A 26,118-nucleotide genomic window follows, 5' to 3' on the forward strand; every position below is an offset into this window, starting at 1 on the left:
TATAATCACATTAAATTACACTGTGTTGCAACCAACTCTCACATGCAGCTGGCCAAGGCGGGCAGCAGTACCCACCCACAGGCACAACCTTGCTGATCACCTTCACCTCAGATGCTACGCGCGCCCGCCGGGCCCTTTAAGGGGGGGCGGGGGCGTGGCCCGCCGCAGCGGTGACGTCTGTGCAGGGGGTGTCGCTCTAGATAACGCCTTAGTCCCTCCCTTTCCAGATCTTTCTCGAATGCGCTTCGCCCGCCGCGGCTGTAACCCGAGCGCTTCCGGAAAGTGCCGAAGTCGCGCCCGGCGCCCGGCAGATTCCCCGCCGGCCGGCTCAGCGCGCGTGCGCAGAGGACGGAAACTGCCGGTTGGTGGCCGGTACTCCGCAGTAGGGGGAGAGGGGGGTGAGGAGCGGTGTCCCAGCACCTCAGACGGGAGGCCCTGCTGCTATACTTGCAGGCCGGCGGGGAGTAGCTAGGTGCAGCCATGTCCGTGGTTGGCTTTGATCTCGGCTTCCTCAACTGCTACATCGGCGTCGCTCGCAGCGGCGGTATCGAGACTATCGCCAATGAGTACAGCGACCGCTGCACCCCGTGAGTATCAGCGCTCCCGGGCCGTCTCCGGACACTTTTCGCCCTCGTTTCCTCAGCGGCAAACCCAGTTGCCCTTTCTACCCGCCTCCCCCAATCCTTTCCCCGGCGTCCTGGGTTCCTGGAGCGGCCGGGCGGAGCCGCGTGTGTCCCCGCAAGGCCTTGTTCTCTTAGCGACTCGCGGGCGCTCCTCGCTTGGTCCTGACGGTGCTGAGCCGGCAGCCGCTCCTGCTTCTGCGGGCGAGGAGAGGGGTTTTGCCGGCCGGCGCCCGGACCTGTCAGTGGCTGAGGCCTGGCGATCGGTCGGGAGCTGTGTGCGGCCCTTCTCGCCGGCCGCCCCGCTCCCGATAACACAGGCAGTGTGTTTAATGGGTGCAGAAACGCGTATGTCGGGGCAGGCGACTGCCCGAAGAGCAGTTCCCCCCCTTCCCGCCCCCCCGCCTCCAGGTTTTGACTCCTGTGTGTCCTTGAAGGACCGCGCTGTGCTGGATGTGCCACACGGCTCTCGGGACACAATGGATTTAATGGAGAGTTGTTTTCTACCCTTGTAATACTTTTCGTCTATTATAGATGTGGATAAGAGCGTGTGTTTCCCCAACTCTAGAGCCGTTGTCAGGGGTTGGAGCGTTTTCATTAACGATTTTATGATGGAGTGATAGTGAGACAGGGTAGGAGGAGGAGGACGACGTTGATTCTGTGGGGAAACGGGGAAGTGGCGCGATGATTTTCCGTAAACCTGTTCTTACTCGCACCGCTCTGCGTTTGTTGGCCATGGAATACCGAGGTCTTGTAAGGAAGGGGGGGGCAGTGGGCAGCGGCCGTGATGATGGGATACGCAGGAGTAGGTGGAGATTCTTTTTTTCTGTTTCTATGGGATACGTCTAGGGATTTTAGAGCTCCATCTGCGTAATTTTCGAGGAGAATTCAGGAATTCGTATAATGCTCATAAAAATGGGGGTTTGGATGGTGCTTTTCTAAAAAGAATTTGTAGACAACAGCAGAAAGCTGCTTCTGCTGTGTGAGGCTATACCACTTTAGCATTGCTTTCTTTTTGATCTTGGAGAAATGTAGGGCTTGATTTGCTTTCTGAAAAGTTCTTTTTTAAAAGAACAAAGTCGAATGCTAAAATGCATGTTTTCTGTATTAGGAATATCTTTAATTACTACTTAAAAAAATATATATCGTCACCTTAATTCACAAGAAGACATTATCTTTGTGCACCCTTTAAGAGCCAAAGTTCTGGGACCTTCCAAATTTCTGTGCAAGGAAGCCCCTGAAATTGTTGCCTCAAGAATCCTGCAGTTTTCTACCCCTGTATGATGAAGAGCACTTCCAATTCTTAGGTACTTTTGGAATGCATTCTTTGCAGGTAGGCTGCACACAGGTTTTTCTGCATTTAGTATTTCTCACAGTAATGCTGGAGCAATTATACTTTCAAAATATTTGCAAACTGGTTATGAAATGGGTTTAAAAGCACGGTTAGCAAGATAGCATCTGGGGTGCACAGATACTTAAAGGCAGTAGTTATCTCCCTTGAAGCGACTTTTTTCCTTCCTTTTTTCTTCTCTTTCTCCAAAATGCAATATAGGAGAACGAGGAGCTTCCTTTTTAATGCTGTTGTCTTGAGGCAAACTAAAGAGGTTAATGGAAATGCTTCATCCCTGGCAGTGTTCAAGGCTAGGTTGGACGAGCCCTTGGGTAATATGGTTTAGGGTGAGGTGTCCCTGCCCATGGCAGGGGAGTTGGAACTTGATGATCTTAAGGTCCTTTCCAACCCTAACTATTCTATGATTCTATGAAATATAGCAGGTTTATTACTGCTATGAAAGTTTATCATAGTAACTAAACCTTACTTCGAACAGGATTTGAATGATGTAGGCAGATCGAACTTACATGCTTACTACACAGTGACACAGTAAATGAACTCTTTATGTGTTCTTATAGAGGCAGTTATGTCATTTAGATATTTAATGTTAGCAAATAGTTAGCATTGATATGTCACAAAACATTTGGGACTTGCTCCCAGAAATACAAAGCATTAAGATTTGTTGTGACTGTGTAGCATGGCATAAAAATACCTGAACTAGCTTCTGACAAGTGAGTACATTTTCATGTGTAGTGTGCTGTTATTAAGCTGTGTAAAGATAGGGCAGGCCTGGCTGTGCTCTGTGAGGCTGATTGCTCTTTCTGGGCAGAACTAATTAGTGGAGCTGGCTTCCTGTTTCTGAGCTGGTTCAGGTACCTGTCAATAGTACAGCATTAGCATAAGCACACTTCAGTGCTACAGACTAAAGCAGTGAAGATTTATATTTTCACAATTTAATATAGCACTTGTAATTCATAAATCCAGCATCCCAGTTGTTAAAATGTTCATCTTGCCTAAAGCCTACATTCTGTAATCTAAGGTATGGGTTAGTTAGCATTCCCTAAAATATGTATAATCTTTAAAAGTTTTAGCACAGGTAATTAAGATTGCCATTAGACCTTCCATTTCAGTAGACCTTGTGCTTTTTGAGGGTTTTGGCCATAGTGTCTCTTTGGATGAGAACTGATGCTTGGCTTTTTCAGAACTGGGAACTCCAGCTAGTCTGTTTCATGTGCTTCTAGAGCACCTGATCTGTTAAACTAGTGGCAGATGGCCCTTTCAGGTACTGTGTCTCACCACTGTGGTTTTGTGAAAAAAAAACAGTTAATCATCAACAGCTCATAATTCTTCAGTAACTTTTTTCAGATAGCTTGTAATTAGTGTAATCACAAACTAAGTAAAATGACGCGGTAGTGCCTTCTCCAAAACAGTGCATGAAGAGTACTGAAATGTCCTTTAGGTGAAGAGCTGCTACTTTTAGAACAGTCTGTGTATTATTCCAAAGCTCACTTTAAAGCAGGCTGAGGGTAGTAGTGGGGGAGACAGGCTAGTTGAGGCATGTGTGTCCTTGTGCTGGATGTGCTCCCTAAAGGACTGCCATAGATATAACTGAAGTCTTAAGAGCCAAAGAGAGCATGTTTTGTATTTTGACCTCTCTGCTTCCCAGCCAAGGGAGAAAGAAACCACCATTCCCTTGCAGTGGAATTCAGTGATTGAAGTAAACCGTGGCAGGAATGTCAGTGGGCTTCTGACTTGGTGTTTCATCCTCTGCATAAGGGTATTTACAAGTGGTGCTGTTTGTCAACAGATTCAAATTCCTCCACTGAAAAGGTGTGATAGAATAGTATTAGCACATTATCCATAAAATAAATTACTTGTAAACCATTTGCTCCTTTCTTAAATTCCTCTGTTATCTGACTTATTAGGAAGCATAATTCATAACTATAGTGTTAAGTGACATTAAAAATTGTAAAACCTGTTTCTGAAAGCTGAACTACATATTTGCAGCAGTTCAGTCTGGAGAAGTTTTTGTGTGTTCAGTGTGGTGTTACGGCAGAAGAGGTTGCTAGATAATACTTTTAAATTACATACAGTGCCTCATGGTAGAGATGATGGAGGGGAGGCAGGAAGCAGTCTACTGTAGTGACCTTTATGCATTTATTAAATAATTAAATTTGAGCCACATTAAATCGGGGTTGTATCTCTTATTTTCTACTGAATGATTTTAGCCAGATCAGTTCCCTTTTGGGGAAGGAGTTGTATTTCATACCTGTGAAGGGAAAGTGTGGACCTGGGATAGCCTTTTCTAGTGCCAGAGGCAAGGCTGAGAGGGATGTTCAGTAGTTCAGCTGTGAAGCTGCAAGGGGCTGTGTACTATGCGGCTTCCCAAGCCTTCTGTTGCTGGGAGCTGTTCCCAGACATGGCCCCTTTTGCCTATTTGCTGTTTGTTCCTGGTAGCCTTCAGTCATGGGAAGCACTCAACAATTTGTAAAACTGAGCTTACATGTTCTTTTCTGTTTTGTTTTTGTTTTCCCTGATTATTGTTGCCAATGGCTTTTACAGTGCGAATGTGGTTGTTGAGTCAAGAAAACTCAACTGGTGCTTCATGAAATAATACTATTAAATACCACATCTATGTTCTGCTACTTTAATTTTTGTAAATGTCTTAAACTACTGTGGAAATATTTTGTTTTCTCTTAATGCCGAATTTCTTTTCCTTGTTTTTACTTAGAGCATGTATATCTTTAGGATCCAAGACCCGGGCCATTGGGAATGCAGCAAAGAGCCAGGTAAATGGATCAAAATCTCGTGTTGCTTACTGACTTAGTTGCTGTTGAACCATGGGAAAAGAATGGATGAATTTGATGTTTTCTCATTGAAAGTGAATGTCTAAAAGTGTACATTTTACAGTAATAGTTACTGCTTCAGCAGTATGTTCCTGGCATTAAAATCGAAACCGTGTTCTGTATTGTTTTGTCAGAGCAAAAAATGGGAAGAAATAAAAAGCTCTGTTAAAAGATTTTTTTTTTTGTCTTGCATACTTTTGGCAGTGAGAGTAGAGTTCATAATTAGTTCCCTACTGGGGAGAGGAGTTCCTGTGCTTATGTTTTAGGAAAGTTGAAACTAAAGATGAAAATGGCAGTTAAGCAGCAACCTGTATCTGCACTAATGTGAAGGGGGTGAATTATACTACCTTCCTGTCTCAATTTGGGACCTTGAACAGAACTAAAATTTCTCTGATCTTCTGTAAATTCACTTGCAACCTGGGAAAACCTTCCTCTGGAAGGAAAATACGTAAAAAATTCATAATAGCCATTGTAAACCTACACACTGAAAATAAATTGGGTCTTGCCCTCTTTCTGTGCATCATGTTTGCACCCTGAGGACTTCTTCCCCTTAGTGTAGCGTGTAGGCAACTGTAAATTTGCCTGGAGGATATCAAAGTAACAGAACCTTGCTGTTGGTACCATGAGCAGTCAGTACACAACTAGTGTATCACTTTCATTCAGAGAAACTTTACACTCTTTATCTGAGCTGAAGCCCTGTACTCTGGTGGTGGGAAGGTGTCCTGTCAGTACTCTTCCCAGTTTGTTATTTATACTAGTAAACTAGGTTATCTTGGAGAAGCTTATCCTGGAATAATTGCCTTTGAGTGCTTAAATGCTGTGCTTACTGGGATTTGTTCTTGTCCCTTCTTTCCTTAAAAGTCTGTGCTTAAAGTAATGAGGGTGAAACACTGAGATGTGAGGAGGCTTTATGTCCAGATGGGGTCTGAATTAGAGGAGAACTTTAAAAGAAACTAAATACCTTAATTTGTTGAAGCTTTGTTTAAGGTTGATGTAGGTAATAGCCTCATTTGTTCTTGCATACAGCCACTGCAACAGTATGTAATGTGGGCTCAGATATTGCATCAGAAAACTCCTCTAAAATAAAAAGTAGTGAAAACTGATGGCAGCAAGCTAATGGATATTAAAGAGGGAAGTAAATTTGATATTTCTTTTTTTTTTAAATGGAGACCATAAATTAAAAAAAGATGCTGCTTTTCCTCCCCTGACTTTCTATTCCAGTAAGTATGTGGGGCTTGACATGGGTGCAGTAAGCCCAACATAACAAGAGTTCCTTTCTGTCTGGTGTTCTATACGTGTCTGGTTATGTCATCCTTTCCACAGATTGTCACAAATGTAAAAAACACATTGCATGGCTTCAAAAAACTGCATGGAAGAGCATTTGAAGATCCTTACATAGAAGCTGAAAGGGCCAGGCTTCCCTATGAGCTTCAGAAGATGCCAAATGGCTCCGTAGGAGTAAAGGTGGGTTTGTGCAGAATATCTTCAGTGGTAGAGATGAGCACTTTTGACCTTTGTCACTTAACTTCGTATTTGAACTGACTTCCATTTCCTTAAGAAAACTCTAAATATATTCTTACTCATTTTGAAAAGAAATGCCAGGTGATAACCAGTACAGTAACACCTTTTATTTTCCACAGAGCTTGCCTTAGCATGGTGTTATTGTGCTTCTCACTTCTTGCAACTTAATTCACTTCTTTAAACGTTCGGGAAGAGCTAGAGTACTTACTCTGTATTACATACTTGTTTTTCCTAGTAATCAAGTAGTGTGAAAAAATTGCATTGTTTCCCATGTAGGTATACTGTAAAATGTTAATATCTCTCACCCCAAAAAAGGTAAAGTTTGTTTCATTTATCTTCAGGAAAATTGACTGAGTAATAAATCTGCTGTTACTAAGAGATTAAGAGCATCTTACTCTCTGAAGTAACATGTGCTCAAGTACTGTACTTTCTCAGAGATGGCCATTGAGGTTTCTCCTTAATTCTGTTAGCTTTCTGTAGTCACACATGTAGCTTTTCACTTTAACTTACTAGATTGACCTTAAGTTATGTCCACAGTGTATGGTTCTTGGTCTCATCTGAGTTTAGGTCTTGGGGACATGCAGAGACCAAGTTCAGAAGAACAGGATGTAATCTGAATAAGTTACTTCTCATTTTCTTCCAAACTAAGTAGCTGGAAACTGCTCTTCTCAAAGTTCAGGCTTTCTGGCTTCAGTTTCTGAATGTGTCTATCTTTTGCAATTTTAATTTGGACCAGGAGTGCACTGCTGCAGCATATCTCCCAATCATTTCTCACTTAGTGCACTTCAAAGCCCTAGGAGAAAGCAGTTCACCACACAAGTGAGTTTTTGTTCTGTATACCTGCTCATATCGTACTAACTGCAGTGTAAATATAGCTGCTGCTCATCTTTATGGGTTTCCCTTCACAGGAGTGCTTGGGATTGCTGGAGAGATGGTGGCCTGTCAGGGAAAGAGTTGTTCCTGTTCAATTGAGATGTTTTATTACATAATTGCAATTCTCTGTTTCAGGTGCGATACCTAGATGAAGAGAGACTGTTTGCAATTGAACAGATTACAGGGATGTTATTGGCCAAACTTAAAGAGACTTCAGAAAGTGCTTTGAAGAAACCTGTTGCAGACTGTGTGATTTCAGTAAGTTGGAATATATATATGTATTGCAATTCTTATAGAGACATTCATGTAAGCCAGTATTAGTTGCACCATGGTGTGCTGGTGAGAGACACCTGTAGTGGGTAGAAACTGCATCCCCCTGAAAATGGGACTTTATTAAAATGAGAATACTTTTGTAATCACATGTGAAAAGATGGAGCATCTGTTAAATCAGGAAGGTGTTTTCAGAAAGAACATGCTACCTAAGCTGATCCAGAGTGGCTAACTCCAAGTGCTATATAAACTAATCCCAATTTCTGCAGTTCCTGTTATAAATGGGAGCTGTAAGCGTAGTTTCCACAGTTCCAAAGAGCCTCCCAAATTTGTGTTAATCTCTGTTGTTACGTGGTTGAATACTGTTCAGTTGTAGTGTATATGAGAATTGCCTGAACTCTTTTCTCTGAGGGTTATATTGGCAATCTGAAAAGCCCAGAGTACCTGTGTGTGTTTAAAAAGGGCTTTTTATTTTGGTGCTTTACTTATGTTGGTTTTGTTTTGTTACTGTCCTTACCCATGGTGGGGGAGTAGGGAAGGGGAGATTGAAGATGAGGTTTTGTTCCTGATCTAAAATTCTAAATGCCTGCTTTTCAATTGTCTCTTTACTGTTCACTTCTGCTCTTTCTCTGGTGAGAAGTCTGGGCATGAAATACTGTGGTTATTTCTTCTGTCAGACAGACACGGAAATTGGAAAGCTGTGTACTTTAGCTGTTAGAAATCTGGTTTGATCTTTTTCCTTGCTGCCTTATGGTATATAAACACACAGGAATACCTCCCACACACAGGGATGATCCTGGGTAATGCACCACAATGGCAGCTAACGAAATACACTATGATGTACTTCTATGTCTTAAGCTTACCTGGAGTTGAAGATATGCCAGCTGATCACAGCCAGTTTCTGAATGAGCTCTGATTGTGCCTTGACTATTTTTGGTGGAGCTGAATAATGTACACTGTAAGCTGGCAGTGTGGTAGATGATAACTGAAAATGGGATACAGGTTCAGTTGGAACACAGATTTTCCCACTGGAAACAGCAATAAGTTTAGCTCCAGCACCACTGTAGTACTTCTGCAGCAACTTACTGTTAGGCTCCGTTTGAGTATGTATTGTGTTGAAAACATTTGTGTAGCACAGTCAGAAGTTGGTAATGATTTTTAAGAGCTAATACTCATCAGAAGAACCTGAGAAAACATTTTCAGGATTTCTTTTTCAGTGCTTACATCTGATTTGTTTAAGGAAAAAAAAAACCAAAAAACCTCACCTCTCAATTTCATTTTGGTTGTGTTGTGTATTTAATTGAAATACGCACTAAAGTAAATTACCTGGCTGTTATGTTCAGACTGCCTATTAATCTGAGGTTAGTTTAGAACAGTTTTTTGTGGTATTGAAATTTATAGGGTTGCTTAATGGGTAAGTCTGACTTCTTTAAATTAGAAAGTCCGTATTTCACAATATCCTATGTAATTATTTTATGGAAACAGGTACCCAGTTTCTTTACTGATGCTGAGAGAAGGTCTGTAATGGCAGCAGCACAGATTGCAGGATTAAATTGTCTGAAGTTGATGAATGAAACTACTGCAGGTAAAGGACTGCATTTATTTTATTTACCCATTCAGGCTGGTGAATCTGTGAGGGTGATGTCATATTCATGTTACACAATTTGGAGCCTGGGAAAAAGCTATCCAGGCTAGTACTGCCCGATCCAGCTTGGGAACTGGAAACTCAGCAGCTGTTTTGATGGGGTGGTGTTCAGCACTTAGGAGACAATAAGAGTTTGAGTTTGCTAACTTGAATACAGTACCATTTGAAAATAGCTACTCTGCTTCTGAAATAGAGCTGGTATCTGTGCCTACCTCTGCTGTCCCGTGGAGCTGCAGCAGCAATATTGGGAAGGCCTGAGCTAACTTAAAAATCTCCTCATAATCCAGCTGCAGTGTGCACCTGGCCTAAATTCTCACTGCTTGTATTAAATAGTAGTATAGGACAGTATTATCAGATGTAACCTGCCTCTGACAGATTACAGTGAATATTTAACATAGGGTTTGGGGAGGATTTTTAGGTTTTTTTTTTGAGCTTACTGGAAGATGGCTGTGTTGGAGTAAAACAAAAATCATGGAACTATTAGATTTTTTTAATCATAAGCTAATATTTATTTGAAGTGAAATACATTGAAGGGAAATTGAAAAATGTGTAATTTTCATTTTGAAATACATAATCTGTATGCTGTAAAAGCTGCTCCTGTATAGACTGTGTTTTTATGGAGCTTTTTCTGAAAGCAGGCTTGCTGATCATATTTGGAAATGACTTGAACTGTGAGGCTTTCCAAAATACCCAAATTAAGTCTGCAGGATAGTGGCAGCTTAAATGTGTGGAAATCCTTTCAGCTCTAGCATTGTCACAGCTGTTGTTTCTATAAAGCAATTTGTTTAGTGCCCTCCTCTGGTTTTGGTCAGTTCCAGGATAGAGTATAGAATTATGTTATGCTTCATGGGTACTAAAGTTGGAGCTGTTAAAACTGTACCTGATTTACATCTTTGCTTTTGGCAATTGTCAACCAACTTTTCAAGAGAGCATGCTTTTGAGCGTACTTGAATTTTTCAAATCTGAGCTAAAAAGGACTGACAATAAGGTGTTTCAAAGGAAGGGTGTAGGCATGAGGCTAATCTGTGTGATTTCATAGATGACAATGTGAATTTGGCTACAAGCCAAACTGAAGTGCCAGGTGATGCTGGAGCAGTGTTAACATGACATGTTTCCTCCCTTTGTCAGTGCAAAATATTTTCAACATATTAACTGGCTTTGTGATAAGCTGCTTTGTATGTGAACAATCTTTCTTAAGCAGAAGGAAAAGTAACAAATTTGCTAACTTCGTGTAGAAATTTAAGCTTATGATAGCACATACACTGCTGACTTCAGTTAGTGCTTTGAGGTGTGCAGCATGTGATTGTTATTGGAAAGATGTTAGATTATACAAAATACTTGAATGTCAGTTAAATGAATCAAGATGAGGTAATTTACAAGTAAAGCTATAAATCAATCAGAAATAAAAATTAAGAAGGTGGCAATTCATAATGATCTAAAACTTGATCCTTATGTTGTGTTTAAGCAAGTAATGGAGGTGTTGAGAATGAGTAAATTTAAGTAGTGTTTGTCTTCTTTAGTGCTTTTAGTGCATGCTTTACAGATGTGCACAGCTGTCCTCTAACTTTTGTGGCCTGGTGTTTTTCAGTTGCACTAGCATATGGAATATACAAGCAGGATCTGCCAGCTTTGGAAGAGAAGCCAAGAAATGTGGTCTTTGTAGATATGGGGCACTCTGCATATCAGGTTTCAATCTGTGCTTTTAACAAGGGAAAACTGAAGGTAATATTTTTAAGTCGTACAGTCAAATCCCATATTCCTGAAGTATTTAATTGGACAGTACTCAAAATAGTGTTCTGTGGAAGTTGTTTTGTTTGTGGTTTTTTTCTGTTTGTTCAGGTTTTTTTAACTGAATAAATGTATGTAGCAAATGCTGAATAAAAAAATTTTTGTTATCTTTTGCCTATTCAAGCAAACCCATTCTTAGAAAATGCAGTAATGAAGTATCCTGGGGTGTATTTTGAAAAGCACTTGACAATTAAGCATACTCAACAGTTGTTGTGCCAAGCTGTATCACTGAAATATTTGCATATTCTGGTAGTCTCATGAGCATTGTCGTGCAACTAACTTACAGGATATTGTTGAACTCCCTGAATTGTTCTGTGATAATTTTTTTTTTCCTGCCATCTGTGAGAGTTCCAAATCTAAATTCAGTAGGACATGAAGTAAAATGGAACCATCTTCACTCCCTGGTTTGGAGTCTGTGAGCTACTGATAGCTGAATGTTCTTGTAAACTTGTCTTTGGTAGCAGAATGTTGTTTGAAGTCATGTAGATGATAGCAAGTTTTTCTGCTTTGAGTAAACGACACAGAACTAGTAATGGCATGACAAAATAGCTATTGTAGTCTGACTTTCTGTAGTCGGCTAGTATACTGGGTAGGGGCTGCAGCATCATAGAAAATAACGGTAGATGTTATAGTATTTTATCGGGGGGGGGTAGAAACTCAATAATCAAGGAGCTGTTCTACCTGGCAATTGCATAGAAGATGGTGAGAAAAACACAAAAGAATTTTTCTCTGACCTGTTTTTAAAGGTGTGACCTTCTGAAACCAGTGTCTGGAAAGCTGTCTCTAACCAAATGTTGCCTAATTAATATATGTTCTTTATCATCATTGCAGGTCTTGGCTACTACCTTTGACCCTTTTGTAGGTGGTAGGAATTTTGATGAGGCTTTGGTAGACTACTTCTCTGAGGAATTTAGGACAAAATACAAGCTGAATGTAAAAGAGAATCCCCGAGCGCTGCTACGATTGTATCAAGAATGTGAAAAACTCAAGAAGCTTATGAGTGCAAATGCTTCTGACCTTCCGCTCAATATTGAATGCTTCATGAATGACCTTGATGTCTCCAGTAAGATGAACAGGTACTGTGTGTTACATTTGCTGAAGTGTGCAGTGAGCCATGGCCTCTAAGCTGTCTTGTAATGCAGAGCACTTTCCTTGTTCCTGCAGAGCTCAGTTTGAGCAGTTGTGTGCTGCCCTTCTGTCCAGAGTGGAGCCTCCCCTAAGAGCAGCCATGGAGCAAGCTAGTAAGTAGGAGCTAATTTAGGTACTGCTTTTGGTTCAAGAACATAACTAGTAATCCAGTTATCCTAGATCTCTTTAATGATTATCTTTTTAATGTATTTTTGTATTTATTAGAATTGCAAAGCTAAGTACTGAAAAGTTGAATGTAAGTTCCATTTGTATGCTTGTCATGTATGCATGATCCCATTCCTGCCTCATTTAGTGCACATACCACTCTGCAGCCTTGGTTTATTGACCCTCATTCACCCTATGCAATGGAAAAGGTTGGCACTCTGAAAGGTTATTTTAGTTAAAAAAACAAAACAACCAATTCAAAACCATGATGGGCAAAAGTATTACTCTTTACTGCGGATCACTGGCCAGCCTGTTCCATATGTGATCCATACATGTCCTCACTGACCTGAGAATTTGGCAGCATATTCTTGAAATAAATTATCTGAAGCATGTGCAAATAACATTTTATTTTTTAATATTTTTTTGCCTAATATAGTGTAAAGGAGAATTAGACTTCTGGAGGAAAAGGGTTTACACGTAATTTCAGCATCTTCAACTAGAAGGGAAGAATTCTGCTTATCTTATGTTGCTTGTCTAGATAGCTAATACAGGAAGAAAGAACCTGAATAACTCCTGAACAGAGCTGGTTCAAGGACTGGCAGTTGCTTGTGATTATTTCATATGCATACCTTGAATTTGAAATTAAAAAGCTACCCTGCAAGCACAGTCTAATGTTTATTAAATACTTTTAGTTATGGGTTTTGCTTTTCTTCATTGGCAACTGAAATAAAACCAGACATAAAGTAAGGCATACTTGCGTTTAGTTTTGTTGTTAATGTTTGGGAGGGGTGAGATACTGTCCAGTAGTGCAGGGTTGCTAACAAAAAAACAAACAGAAACGAATTTTACTCTCCTGAGTTCATGCAAACCAGGAAGAGGATGCATTTTAAAGACAATGCATTTTAAAGAAGAGCTGTCCTCGTTAATGCTTGGCTTCTGCATTATCCAGGTTTATGTAACTAGAAAACTTTGTAGTCTGCGGGAGGGAAAAAAAGGTTGAATAGGACACATCATGAGAAACCTAGTTTAAATGCCTTGTTGGCCACTGAATATATTCAGTACTTGTCACAGTGTCAAGATAATAAGAGAACTCTTACCCTTTTTTTGGTTGTCCAGAGACAGCTTTTTGATGTCTTGATGATAACTTAAGGCCATGCACTTTGTTTTCTAGAACTTCAACGTGAAGATATCTACAGTATAGAAATAGTAGGTGGGGCTACTAGGATTCCAGCAGTGAAGGAGCAGATCTCTAGCTTTTTCTGTAAAGAGATAAGCACCACGCTAAATGCTGATGAAGCTGTTGCAAGAGGCTGTGCCTTGCAGGTATAGTTACTGCAATACAACTTGAGTATTGCTTCTTTAACATCATGAACTAATGAGTACAACTAACCAGAAGCTGAAATAAGATGTAGAATCTTGCTTGTTCTTTCAGCAGTTGATGACAGTGGCCATGTCATAAATGGGTGTTACATTCTAATAATAATAATATAAGTTATATGTGCATAATTTGTTTCGTGTTAGGAGGATGGTCTTGTTAGAGAGCTGTTAAATTTGATGACCCAAACTGCCGTGTTCCACTTCTGTGTAGCCACTGCTGTGTATCTTTACTGACACTATTATTTTAGTTACATCAATCAGTTTAGTTAACTTTCTGCTAAGCATAAGAAACTACTATTAAAAATTGTGATAAGCAGGACCTCCATGTGACCTCTTTTAATTGTAACCTTTTTGCACTTGGGTATTAGTAGTTACTGTACCTGCTACTTATTTGACTACATGGATATAATAAAATTCTGGTCTTTGTTTTCTAGTGTGCAATTCTTTCCCCAGCTTTTAAAGTGCGTGAATTTTCCATCACGGATGTTGTTCCTTACTCTATAACGTTGAGATGGAAATCATCGTATGAAGAAGGAACAGGGTAAGTTATATGGTGCCTACTAGAAAGTATGTCTGTGTATAGAAAGAAATCTGTTGAGCTATGGAAAAGACAAGGCTTTGGCCTTTGAAGCTGTCATCCACTCAAACAGTTTTAATTTTCTTTTGTTTCCTGCATTACAACTTTTGAGTTGTAGTTAATAATTTGAAAGATATTTAATAATTGCTTATTATTAATAATTGCTTCATAATTGGAAATACATTTAATTACATTTATATTATACATTTAATTAAAAAACGGTGTAGAGTTGCTTAATCTTTAAGTATGACACAGAATGCTTAGTCCAGCTTTTGGACAAGCCTTCAGCCTGCTACTCTTATCAACTGACTTAAACTAAACTATGTATCTGCTTGGCTAGCGTGACTGCTGATCATTAACATCCCTTGATTTGATTAACCAGCTTTATGCTCAGTGGTTTAACCTTAATTAATATTTTAATGCTTTAGGGAGTGTGAAGTCTTCAGTAAGAACCATGCTGCTCCGTTCTCGAAAGTCATTACTTTTCACAAGAAAGAACCTTTTGACCTGGAAGCTTACTACACCCATCCACATGAAGTGCCTTATCCTGATTCCAGAATAGGTAAGGACGTCTGAATAAAACCCTTACACAGAACTACTGTTGATAATAATGAAAGTCGTTCTCCTTTTTAAGATCTATTACACTTCTGTATTTCCTAGGTTATAGAAAAGCCTAGGTTCTTTAGAAAGGCTCAACTTTGCTGCTTTGGTTTAGATGCATTGATCAAAGGGTATTGACATTTTTGTTAGGTAGTTCCTTAAAAAAAATAATTAATTCTGTCACTGTTTGAATGCTTTAAAAATCATAGGATGGCTTGGGCTGGAAGGGACCTTAGGGATACTCTAGTTCCAAAAATGTAGGTACGAAGAATGTAGTGCTCTATTGCCTGCTTTTCGGGTGCCTTTGTTTTCTTGTTTTGTTTTTTTTTTTCCCAACCTCTGTAAAATGGATAAGGTGGCTGTATGCCTTCCAACCTGGATTTATCAAAGAAATTAGATCAGAGGAGAATAGGTCTGTTAGACTAGATAGTTACCTGTTCAGACAGGTATCTGACATGTCTCATGCCGTTAATCTGAACGTACAAGATGAATTTAATAAGCATCTGTAGTAGAGTCTATAAAGTGTTAGATGGTATGAGTAAGTTTCCTGGTAGCTAATACTATCTTACTTGCAGTTATTAACATATTCCTAAGGGTCTTTAATACACTATTTTATTTACTGATTTATGAATTGGATAGAAACTTCATGCTACCTATTTAGCTGTCTATGCAATAAGTCTGTTTTTAGGAAAAACCATTCTCCTTTATGTGTATGCTGTCTGCGTTGTTTACGCTCATATTTTCAGGAAGTTGCAAGATGAAGTATCAGTCTTGCTGCTCCCAGAAGCCTTGATAAGCACTGTTCATGCTCCAAAATGTGTAGTGCATCAGTGTTAAGGAAATTCAAGTACAGTCTTTTATCTCTGTTAACATTTTTCTTTTTTCAGTGCAAAATTTGTTATGTGGACAAAGGACCTATTCAGGATGGAGTAGGCTCCTTAGAGCAATGGTTAGAGAAGAACAGAGAAGTAGAATACCTATTAAAGTGATAGCTTGGTTTTAAATATTTTTTTATGAAATACAGATAAAGCAAAACTGTCTTCACTAAGCAGGTTCTAGTTTATGTAGCTGCAGTTTATGTTGTAAAATTGATAACTAAGTAGGAAGTTTCCAAATAGTTTAAAGTTACATGAAGTTACTATGTAAATTAAAACCCTTAAAGAGTTATATTTTATTTCCTTTTTTTTTTTGTCTTTCACTATTTTTTGGAACAAAAATTAAATCCATCTTTGTTTTTTTGTTGTTGTGTTGTTTTTTTTCGCAAGGGCGTTTCACTGTTCAAAATGTGGGTCCCCAACATGATGGTGACAATTCCAAAGTGAAAGTTAAAGTGCGTGTCAATATTCATGGCCTTTTCAGTGTGGCTAATGCTTCTATAATAGAGAGGCAGAACATAGAGGGAGATCACAATGACACTCCTATGGACACTGAATCATCAAGTAAGAACCAAGGCAGAGATGAGGAGCTGGTATGTAAACTTGCAACTATCTACAGTCCTTGTAATTCTGACAAGAGCCAATAATAAGAGACTAAATCATAGTGTAAAGCTTTAGACAGTTACTGCTTCTCCATCCTTGTATTACTGTTTCAGTTATGTAACACATTTCTTCACATTTATTATTAAGCTACTGGTGACATGCAGCAGTAAAAGCAAAAAAGAATGTTAAACCGGATTCTAAAAAAAAACCAACCAGTTTTTTCAGTGTTCTTTACCACCTCTGTAGTAGTCTTAGTGTTATTTAGTGTTGCCATAAAATGGCAGGTTTGTTTTTCCTCAAGTACTACATTTTCATTTGGTAAAAATGTGGTATTTCTTTATATGTGTAAAACTTGTTCTTGGTAAACATTCATTCACTAAAAGCACTTCTGCCAGTACTGAAGTACATTAAGTTCTCACAAACTGATTTGGTAGCTTATAGGGGAAAATCACTGGAAATAACTGTGCAGCACCTTTGTCATTAATACTGAGAAATTGGCAAGGTAAACTTTTCTTCATTCTAGTGTTAGGAGGATCAACTTTCTTTATAGTGCATTGCATGCTGAGAGTAATGAGGTGCAGCTATTACATTTGACACTGTAGAGTTGAGGGCTGGGTGTCAGGGAAAACGTTGCAGCGTGCCATGGCCTCAGCAGCCTTTTCTTTTTCCCTTGTGCCCCTCCTACAGCTTGGGATTCTGGTTATGTCACAGCTCACAGGGGAGATAGATGACAGTGTAGAGAAAAAGAGGATAAAGCAGTGGGCAAAGCTGCTGCCTCCATTCCTGCTGTCCTGGAGACTGCCAAGTGCTCAGCAGAGTGACCAGTCTCATAGGCTGTCGGGCATATACTGAGGGTGGGTGCCCTTGAGGAGTAAGGTTGGACAGAAAGCAAACATTGGGCAGCCTTATTTGGAGGAAGGGGTGAATGCATTTCTTCAGTTATCTTTTAAAATGTCCTTAGCAGCTTTTCCCACTTCAGGTGCATATACTACAGGAGTTGGAGCAAGTGGTTACACAATTAGCGTTACATAATTGATGTAAGCAACTCCTGAAATACTATACTGCTTTCCAGGAAGTTCAGCATATTTATAATGCCAAACATGGTGCAGTTCCTTGTGGACAAATTCTCTGCCTCTGATACTTGTATGGAAGTGAATAACAGTTCAGAATGACAGCTGGCATGTAATGCAATAGGTGTCCTGCATGTGGGCATTACTAGGATGAGTAAAGTGTGCTCAGTACAAGAGTAACCGCTTCCATCTTCAGGCTTTCAGTCTGTAGTACTTCCATTCAACTAACACATCTTCTGTTCTACAACAATGCTTGTCAGCAATTACCTTTCATTACTGAGGATGATACCCTCGACTCTGAGGAGGAGGTTTGTGGTGTATATGTGTATTATTCCCCCTCCCCCCTCCCGCTTTAGCCTTTCTGTGTAGGCAGAATAGTTCCTTCCAGTTGTTGCCTCTTCTGTGTGAACAGTAAGAACAGTTTGTGAGGATATTTATATATTTTTTTCCTCCTACTCTGAAGTGACATGTGTCTGGTAAAATCAGTTTTCTTGATTTCAACTTTTATGATTAAAAGATTGCTGAATCAGTTAATATAGCTAAAAATTAACACAGGCACCTGTGCTTGAGTTTGAAATCCTTAATAACTACTTCTTGTGTCTTGCAGAACTAACTGCAAGATATTTTGCATGCATACGTGTTTTGTGAATCCAGTAATTCCTTGTAATGGAAGTAATCTTAGACCTTTGAGACCTTGGCTACAGCTCTATAGTCATTGATGCTCTGGATGTCCCAAGTATTGGAGTCATCCTGAAAACTTTACAGTTCTATTTGACGGTTACTAAAAGTGTTTTGCAATGATGGCGAGGCATTGTATTACTTAAACTAAGCCAAGTGCTCAGCACAGTAATTGGCGATAATCTCTAAGATCCTTAAATTTAGACTGAAGCATAGGTGAATTACAGATAAGTTTAAGGGAAACTTAGTTAATTTTGAGTGGCAGGGAGGGAAGACAGTTGGTCTTGTGCTCCAAGAGGCTACTATAGAAACTAATTTTTATGGTCCCATGAGACAGATGCAGCTAACAGTTACTAAATTCTGCTTTGGTTTACAAACTTTAAAGTTTAGATTGAAAATGGTATGAGGTGAAAGTTCTGGCTGTTCCATAGATAACCTATTGCTATTGCCTGTGGTGGTGGTATGTTTCTAGAATGTTCTTTGCATACCTTTTTATTTATTTCTAGTTTAAAGTGGAGTATTCACAAGGCTTAATGTAGCTTTATAACATGGACACATGGCAACTTAATTATTTCAAGGTGGACAGGCAGAACAGAACTTTCATGTAATTCAGGGGAAAGTTATGAATGCAAGTACTCAATCAAAATGCCTGTTCAAACAGTGATTCAGAAAGTCTTAAGATTGCCTTGTAAATCCATATATTGTCTGTGATCTACTGTATGTGACATCAGTCTTAAATCTTACAGCAAACCTTTGCATTCAGTTATGTAACTCTTTTTCTAGGATAAAATGCAGGTTGATCAAGAGGAAGGTGTTCAGAAAAGCCAAGCTGAACAGCAGAACCAAGCAGATGAGGAAACTGAAAATGCAGGAACAGAAGCAAAAGTTTGTATTCAGTATTGATAAGGAGATGTAACGCGGCTTCCCTTAGACTTGTTATGCCCACTGTGGTTGTTAATCTTACTAGGTACAAAAGATGGGACTGTATTGAGAGGAGTACAGCTATACTGAAATGGCTAAGTTAAAAATCCTATCTTAGAGCTTTTGTTTTCAACACAGTATGTGACTAAGGTTTTGAAGTAAGCTTATTTAATATAGTTTTATAATGGAGATGAATATGGGAAGATGTTACCAAGGAGAATATGCAGTGTCTTTAGCTGTTGAACAAATTTTCTCAACAGCTCTTTATATGATGTTTAAAGAAATTAAATTCCCCTGATTTGATTAAAAACCAAGATAGTGGTAATTATGAATAGCAGAGGAATAATTAGGCACTTTATTTACATATGATCGATCTGTAGCTGGCTCACTATTGTCTTTTTTTTTTGAGCACAAATGTGGTCATATTTCTATTCTTAAGTTTCTTAATAGTGTAAATGTTTCTACAGGTTGTTCCTGGAGACATGCACGAACATCCAGCCCAGCCAAAGGCTAAAACAAAAGTCAAGAGTATTGACCTCCCTATACAGGCGAGCCTCTATAGACAGCTGGGACAAGATCTTATCAATTGCTACATTGAAAATGAGGTAAGTAGCATAAACAGATGAGTACTCAAATGAGTGTCCCTGGAAATAATAATACAGAAGTATATGATGCCATAAACTTTTTGTCTAATTTAGAATTCTTTGGAGTTTGTTTGGGGGGGGGTTCTGATTTTTTTTAGTTTGTTGGTTTGGGGGTTTTTTTGGTTGTTTCTTGGTTTGTTTTGGTTTGTTTTTTTTTTTTTTAGTTTGGTTGGTTGGGGTTTTTTTCTTATATTTGGGGGGGGGGTTTATTTATTTTTTTGTGAAACTCGCCTATTTCACTAGACTGAACTGCCCAGGTGCCCTAGTTTGACCTATTAGCTTGTCATTACCCAAAGTGTCAATTCTGTCCCCAGGCAGGCAGCCTCTGAAGGCTGCACAGTATGTTATAAGAATGCTAATTGTTGCTCACTGACCTGATACTGGTCAGGAGTAGCACTTACACCTTGTGGTGCTCTGCAGAAGCTGTGTGCTTCACTAGATCATACTTTTGCCCATGAAGTCCTGTATCAGTAGGGAAGTCTTACGCAGAAAACTTGCCTTTTGGAAGGTCCTTTCTGAACTGTGTAGATATTATGGTTGTGAAGATCCCACAAGCATAAGCTCTTCTCTGAAAGATGGTCAGTCTGAAGAATAAAGTCTTAAATAATTTTTGTAGGGCAGAATGATTCCTAGCAACTGCCAAACCACAGTCAAGACTTGTACTTTATTTCGAGTCCTGTCTGTAGTGGTCAGATCATAATTAATACCTGATCAGTTTGTTGAAGCACTTGCCAAACAGCTTCCAAATATGAGCTCATTTTTTAACCCCGTTCCAGTTCTGCCTGCAGTAAGTATGACCTACACAAAAGTGAAAGTTATAATCAGTAACTGTGAAGTAGCAGGCTGCTTCTGCAAAATTCTGTGGTGTAGTGTCAAGAGAGTAATCATTAAGCTTGATATTTGAAATGCTTTTAATTCTTATGTAAGCTTTTTTTTTTTTGCCCTAGGGGAAGATGATGATGCAAGACAAGCTTGAGAAAGAAAGAAATGATGCTAAGAATGCTGTTGAAGAGTATGTGTATGACTTCAGAGACAAGCTGTGTGGAGTCTTTGAGAAATTCATCACTGAAGAAGTAAGACTTGCCTGTGTTTCAACTGCTGTAAAAAAAAATGCCTTTATACTTGTAAGTTCTCAGCATGGCTTATGAGGCTGCGGGGATCTCTTAAATGTATTTGGAATATGAAATTGATTAACTTCACAGAAGTTAAGTTCAAACAGTGCTTGCGCCTGACACTTGACATGCTGACATGCAGAGTTCTTCATTGAGAAGTTTTTCACTGGCAAGGAAAGATTGGAATGCAGGTGGAAAATAAAAGCCCTGTGGCGGGGTAGGAAAGCAAGACAGATCACTATGAGCTTCTAAATGGTGTAAGTGGACAGGATTAAAAAAAACAGAAATGGAGTGTCTGTAGCTCTGTGGTTTGTCTACTTTCAAGCATGGTAAGTTACTGAAATTTCAGGTAAAAGTAATGAAGAAAACTGTACGCTAGGCCTCTGCAAAAGCAGCATTGAAAGAACATACGTCCTACAGTTGTGCCTCTGTAACAGCCATCTAAATGAAAGTGGCTGGTACACAAGCCACCAGCTGAAACAACTAATGTCCAGCAGCAGTTTTAAGGTCTGCTCTCTGGATTACCTGTTCAGCAGCACAGCACAGATTCTCTTCCAGTCTAAACTCAAGGCTGTGAAGCTGTCTTTCCCATACCACTTTCAAAACAATCTCTTGGGTAAGTTATGGGGATAGGTAAGATCCTTTATTTCTAAACAATTAAAAGATAACATCTTTGTTTATAGCCAGTGGAGTCCAATTAAAACAATTTTGCCTTCAACTATGTATATAGTTTCTAAATTTGTTCAGTCATCTTCATCCTGTGATCAGAGAACCTGAGAAGCAGTACTTCCCATGTAAGGAGAGTGAGCAAGAATGTTGATGTCCTTTCTTCTAAAATCAGTCCTGAAACTGTGTAACTCCCATGAACTCCAGCTGCAAATCAGATCAGTAAGGGTTCTCCTATCATACTGTAAAATCTTGGCATTGAAGTAGGTTAATTACTGTTTTCTTTCACTGTCACTTTGAATACTCTGAAGTGATGAAACAGTCTTTTTTGAGCAGGGACTTTCTTTGTGTGCTGAGAGAGTATGGCTTATTTGTCATGATTTCCTCTGACGTAGCATATCCCTAACTTGCTTCACAGGATGCGAACAAGCTGACCTTGATGTTGGAGGATACAGAAAACTGGCTTTATGAAGATGGAGAAGACCAGCCTAAACAAGTATACATGGATAAGCTTCAGGAATTAAGAGTAAGATTTTAAGTTACTTTCTAGAAAAATGTGTGTCTATTTAGGGGTGGGGACATTTACATAAACATATGGCTACGTAACCAAAGCTCTTTTAATGATTGATGTGTGTGTGCACACCATGCATGAGTTTTGTAAATCCCTTAACTTTTAAGTATGGACATTCAGGTTTTATCTGAATGTAGCTGAGTTATGAAATAAACAGAATATTTGGAACTAGATTTTAGCTTTAACATCAGGTGTGCTCCAAATTTGAAAACAGTCAAAATGAAGCAGACTGACTGTCACTAGTCACAATGAAATAATTGCTATTGTAATTCTCTGTCAGTCTTGTTACAATCTGAAGAGGCTTTGGAGTAGTTTCAGTCCTCTCCCAGGTATCTAGAATTGTGCTCCAGAATACATGCTCTGGTTTTCCTGTTCTTAGTGGGTTTTTTTAAACCTGTGTCATAAAACTAAATTTTTGGTCTAATATCTAATGATGAAGTTTGAAGAGTCAGATTTAATTTGGGGGAGGGCTAACTGATGGAAACAGCAGTATATGTCCTGACACCTGCTGCCTTGCCTGGGTTGCCAGTATTAAGGGAAGGGTTAAAAAGAAGTGGAGAAAACAAGAACATTCCATGATAACTACTTGAAAATTAAACCATCCATGTAAATCTTGCCTTGTTTCTTTTCTGAATGCCTTGTTCCAGATGCTAATTTTGGTGAAAATAACTGCAAAATAAGAAGCCAAACAAGGAGAGTTGCTACTCCTGTGTTAAAACATCTGGGATTTTTTTGTGACACTAAAGTAAAATGCAGAGGTTAATCTCTTGAATGGGTGAGAAAAGGAGTTAAAGGCAGCCTTCCTTCCAGTGCTGTGTTTTAGTATTAGAACCCAGAGTAAAGTAAACTTGTATTTTATCAAGACCTCTGTGCTTGTTTCCAGAAATTTGGACAACCTATTCAGGAAAGATACATGGAACATGCAGAGAGACCAAAAGTTTTAAATGACCTGGGAAAGAAGATTCAGCTCTTTATGAAAGCAGTGGAAGCATACAAAAATAAGGTAGGGGGAACTCACTGGGGAATGAACTGTTACGGGTGTTTCAGTTTGGCTGTAGTTTTCTGTGTTTAAAAAGAATCCTGTAGGATTATCTGTTAAGCTGCTTTTAAATGGCTGTTGTGCTTCTCCTCCTGAGAACTTGCAAAAGTGTTCTGAGTTGCTAGCAAAAATGGCTTCTTCATGAGAACATAAATTAAACAGTCACTTTTTTTATGGTCAGTTTTAAAGCTTCATTATTGTCCTGCACATCAGCAGTATGTATCAGCATTTCAAATGTCTAAAAATAGAGTCCTGTCTGTGGTGTTCTGCAGTCTTCCTGATACTGAGCTTGTTTAAAAACTACTTCTATCAGGTTGTAGCAATGTTACCCTATTTTATTATGTGTCCATGAAATTCTTAATTGGGTGAGAAACATGTATTAATTACTATACATCTTCCCTTAGGATGAAAAATATGATCACTTAGATCCTGCTGAGATGGAGAAGGTGGAAAAATACATCAGTGAGGCAATGAATTGGCTAAACAGCAAAATGAATGCCCAGAACAAACTAAGTCTAACTCAGGATCCAGTTGTCAAAGTGGCAGAAATAGTGACAAAATCTAAGGTAAAAAAAATCTTTGTACTTCTTGTGTTCTAGTAAGTTTGTCCTTAAATGAGATTCTTGCCTCTGTATTGAGCAGGAATATTATATTTGCAGGGATCTTAAAGCCATTAAAAAGATCCATATAGAGGGAGCAGTCTTTAGCTGTGGTTCTTGATATACAGCAGTACCTCTTTAAAAGCCTTTTTAAAATAGCCCAAGTTACAGCACCAGTCTTACTAGAAAATGCACTGCCATACAGGCTTTTAACAGATTGGCAGCTCTTTTAGCTAGTGAAAGGTTTTATTTTAAGCTGATAGAACTGAAAAGTTCTAGTCCTTGAAAATTAAATTCCAGGTCATTAAGAAACAGAAGCAAATTTCAGACATTTTAGTTGAATGTGATTCCTGTGCCACCAAATGAACTTGCTGTCTCACTTCTGTTACAACTAGGAATTGGATAACTTCTGTAACCCCATTATATACAAGCCCAGACCGAAGATAGAGCCTCCCAGTGATGGGCAGTCAAAAGCTAATGGTGAACACAATGGACCAGTGAATGGACAGAGCGGCGCTGAAACAAAACCTGAACCAACTAAGGACAATTCTCCGCAGACCAAACCCCCTGGAGAAATGGAAGTGGACTAAATCTTGCATTTCTTTTACCCAATTAAAATAGTGCAAGTAACCACAGGGTCCATTCTTTTTGTCTGGTACACACCTCGGTTGTTCAGTTATTCTTAGTCAACCTTCTGTCATTTGTTGCTGAGTAGTTTTGAAAGTGTTTTATATTAAGTACATCTCTGATGTTCATTTCCACTGATGCTGCTTATGTGGAGCTTTAGCCAAATGTAGATTGTATAAGTCAGTTTAAGCTTTCCCAATATATTTTATATCAAACATACAGAATTGATATATAGATGGCAACAATCTACCTTATTTAAAGCTTTTATTGTGGATAAACCTCAGCTCCTTTATTCAGGAAAGGATACTGTATTGCACTACTGATGCTCAAGTGTAGATCTAATTGCATCTTTATTTTGGAAAAATATTGCAATTGAAGTGGCAAGACTTGTCACTTGAAGCACTGACCTTTTCTAGTTATTGTATTGTTATAATTTAAATATTAAAATAGAGTTAGTTGGCATTCTAGTCCATCTCATTGATGTACCATGAGAATTGTTTATCTTCTTCATATAAACAGAATACAAGCTTAAACATTTGAGATTCCCATACCACTACCAATATTAGTTACAAAATAATGCAGCATAATGGCTCTGCCACATGCTGAACTAAGTGAATGGTCTCAGTGCACGTTGCTGTACATAATGTACTGTGCTTACGATAGGATGATGCTAATGATAATAGTACAAAGGGGTAGAAAACACAAGGACTGTTGGATGGCTTTCCCTTGAAAATGACTTACTGCACGTTACTATTACACTTCTGTTGTTTGAAATGAAATCTGCATCTTGATTATATCTTGTGCTGGGAAGGGGAAACAACAAAAATTGTATTATGTGAGCTGGGTATGGGCACCCTGGTTTTGAATTTGCTTAAATGCTGTTGCAAACTTGAAAGAGATCCGAGAGCTTACTTAAGCCTTAGTACTTGGTGTATAAACCTTTTGTTCAAGGAGCTAAGCAAAAGAACTTAAAAACTGGATATTATTACCCCAAAGATGGAATCTACTTGATGAACTTGCATAGCTTACCAGTTATCTTCGGTCATTTAGTTGACCTAATGAAAGTGTCTGTAATGTATTACACAGTTGAGTCACTGTTTTCTTCAATACATGTTGGACACACATCTGGGACATTGTCATGGTCCAGTGTATGTTCCTGTATACTGAATGCTTCTGTCAAGTCACCAAGGTGCTGTAGCACTTGCAAGTGCAAGTCACTTTCAACAACTCTTCTATTACCAGAAGAGTAACAGGCTACTTTAGCTACTTAGAAGTGGTTTCTAAGTTGGCATATGAGACCAAAACTAGTTGCAATGTAACATTTTAGTGACTTGAACTCTGTTGCCCGTATGTATTCAAGGTGTCAGTAAGGCATTACTGCAGCAGTTCTGTGCAAGCCTGTTACTGTGAACAAGTGAAGGTTTGTGCTCTTGTTTCTGGCTTTGGCAGATGTTTTATCTCCAGACATGCCTTTCATGTTCTGCTACTGGTCATGCTACAAAGAGTAGTCTTGTCACCCAGGCTGAAGTTGGTAGAGGTGAACTGTACTCTTAAATACTCTCACAGGAAAAAGAAGCGTCATGTACAGCTGTATATAAAACTGCTGAACAGGCTCAAGTGCTAGACTTGTAGCATGTCATGATTGACGTTGGGTGACAGAGATGTGCATACTTTGCTCTAATATTCCTTTGTGCATTCAGTTGTGGAAGGTCTGGCACCCTGAGTTTTTCTGTTTAAAGCCCTTGAATAAAAACTGACCTTGAAGACCTGCAGCTACTCTGCAACCTCAGTCCTGAATTCTGCTGTTCCAGTCACGCTTCTGTGGCACTGAAGGGGGTGACAGTACTTGAGTGCCCATTGTCCTAGGGGTGAGTACAGGACTGAGCTACCTTTGGTCCTATAGGCTTTAACAGTATGAATATTTACCACAGCAGTGTAATGAGTAGCATTCTGAAGTATTGGCTTCTTACACA

The 26,118-nt window shown here is 39.2% G+C and overlaps 1 protein-coding gene across 2 annotated transcripts; it reads left to right on the top strand.

The window, feature by feature from the left end:
- Positions 1 to 233: 233 nt before the first annotated feature.
- On the top strand, positions 234 to 25,911 carry HSPA4L (heat shock protein family A (Hsp70) member 4 like). Of its 2 annotated transcripts, XM_061360318.1 has the most exons (19): positions 234 to 587; positions 4,682 to 4,739; positions 6,120 to 6,260; positions 7,326 to 7,448; positions 8,946 to 9,045; positions 10,694 to 10,827; positions 11,725 to 11,969; positions 12,058 to 12,134; positions 13,358 to 13,509; positions 13,998 to 14,104; positions 14,569 to 14,702; positions 16,006 to 16,208; positions 18,750 to 18,851; positions 19,355 to 19,492; positions 20,479 to 20,604; positions 21,728 to 21,835; positions 22,764 to 22,883; positions 23,324 to 23,485; positions 23,914 to 25,911. In XM_061360318.1, exons 1-19 carry the CDS (start codon positions 481 to 483, stop codon positions 24,106 to 24,108), a joined length of 2,532 nt encoding a protein of 843 aa, XP_061216302.1. In that variant the 5' UTR covers positions 234 to 480; the 3' UTR covers positions 24,109 to 25,911. The 2 variants fall into 2 exon arrangements, with proteins under 2 accessions (XP_061216302.1, XP_061216308.1); XM_061360324.1 differs by lacking the exon at positions 18,750 to 18,851.
- Positions 25,912 to 26,118: the final 207 nt, after the last annotated feature.

This window comes from Neopsephotus bourkii, unplaced genomic scaffold, assembly GCF_033783945.1.
Source record: "Neopsephotus bourkii isolate Nb327-2 ecotype Australia unplaced genomic scaffold, CSIRO-AGI_Nbou_v1 NB_107, whole genome shotgun sequence".
Lineage (NCBI taxonomy): Eukaryota > Metazoa > Chordata > Aves > Psittaciformes > Psittacidae > Neopsephotus > Neopsephotus bourkii.

Bases quoted from the DNA above. Each gene is read 5' to 3' on its own strand.
- HSPA4L (XM_061360318.1), top strand. From the start codon at position 481: ATGTCCGTGGTTGGCTTTGATCTCGGCTTCCTCAACTGCTACATCGGC. The intron at 9,046-10,693 runs GTAAAGGACTGC...GGTGTTTTTCAG, and splicing joins GATGAATGAAACTACTGCAG to TTGCACTAGCATATGGAATA. The intron at 19,493-20,478 runs GTAAGTAGCATA...TTTTTGCCCTAG, and splicing joins ATTGCTACATTGAAAATGAG to GGGAAGATGATGATGCAAGA.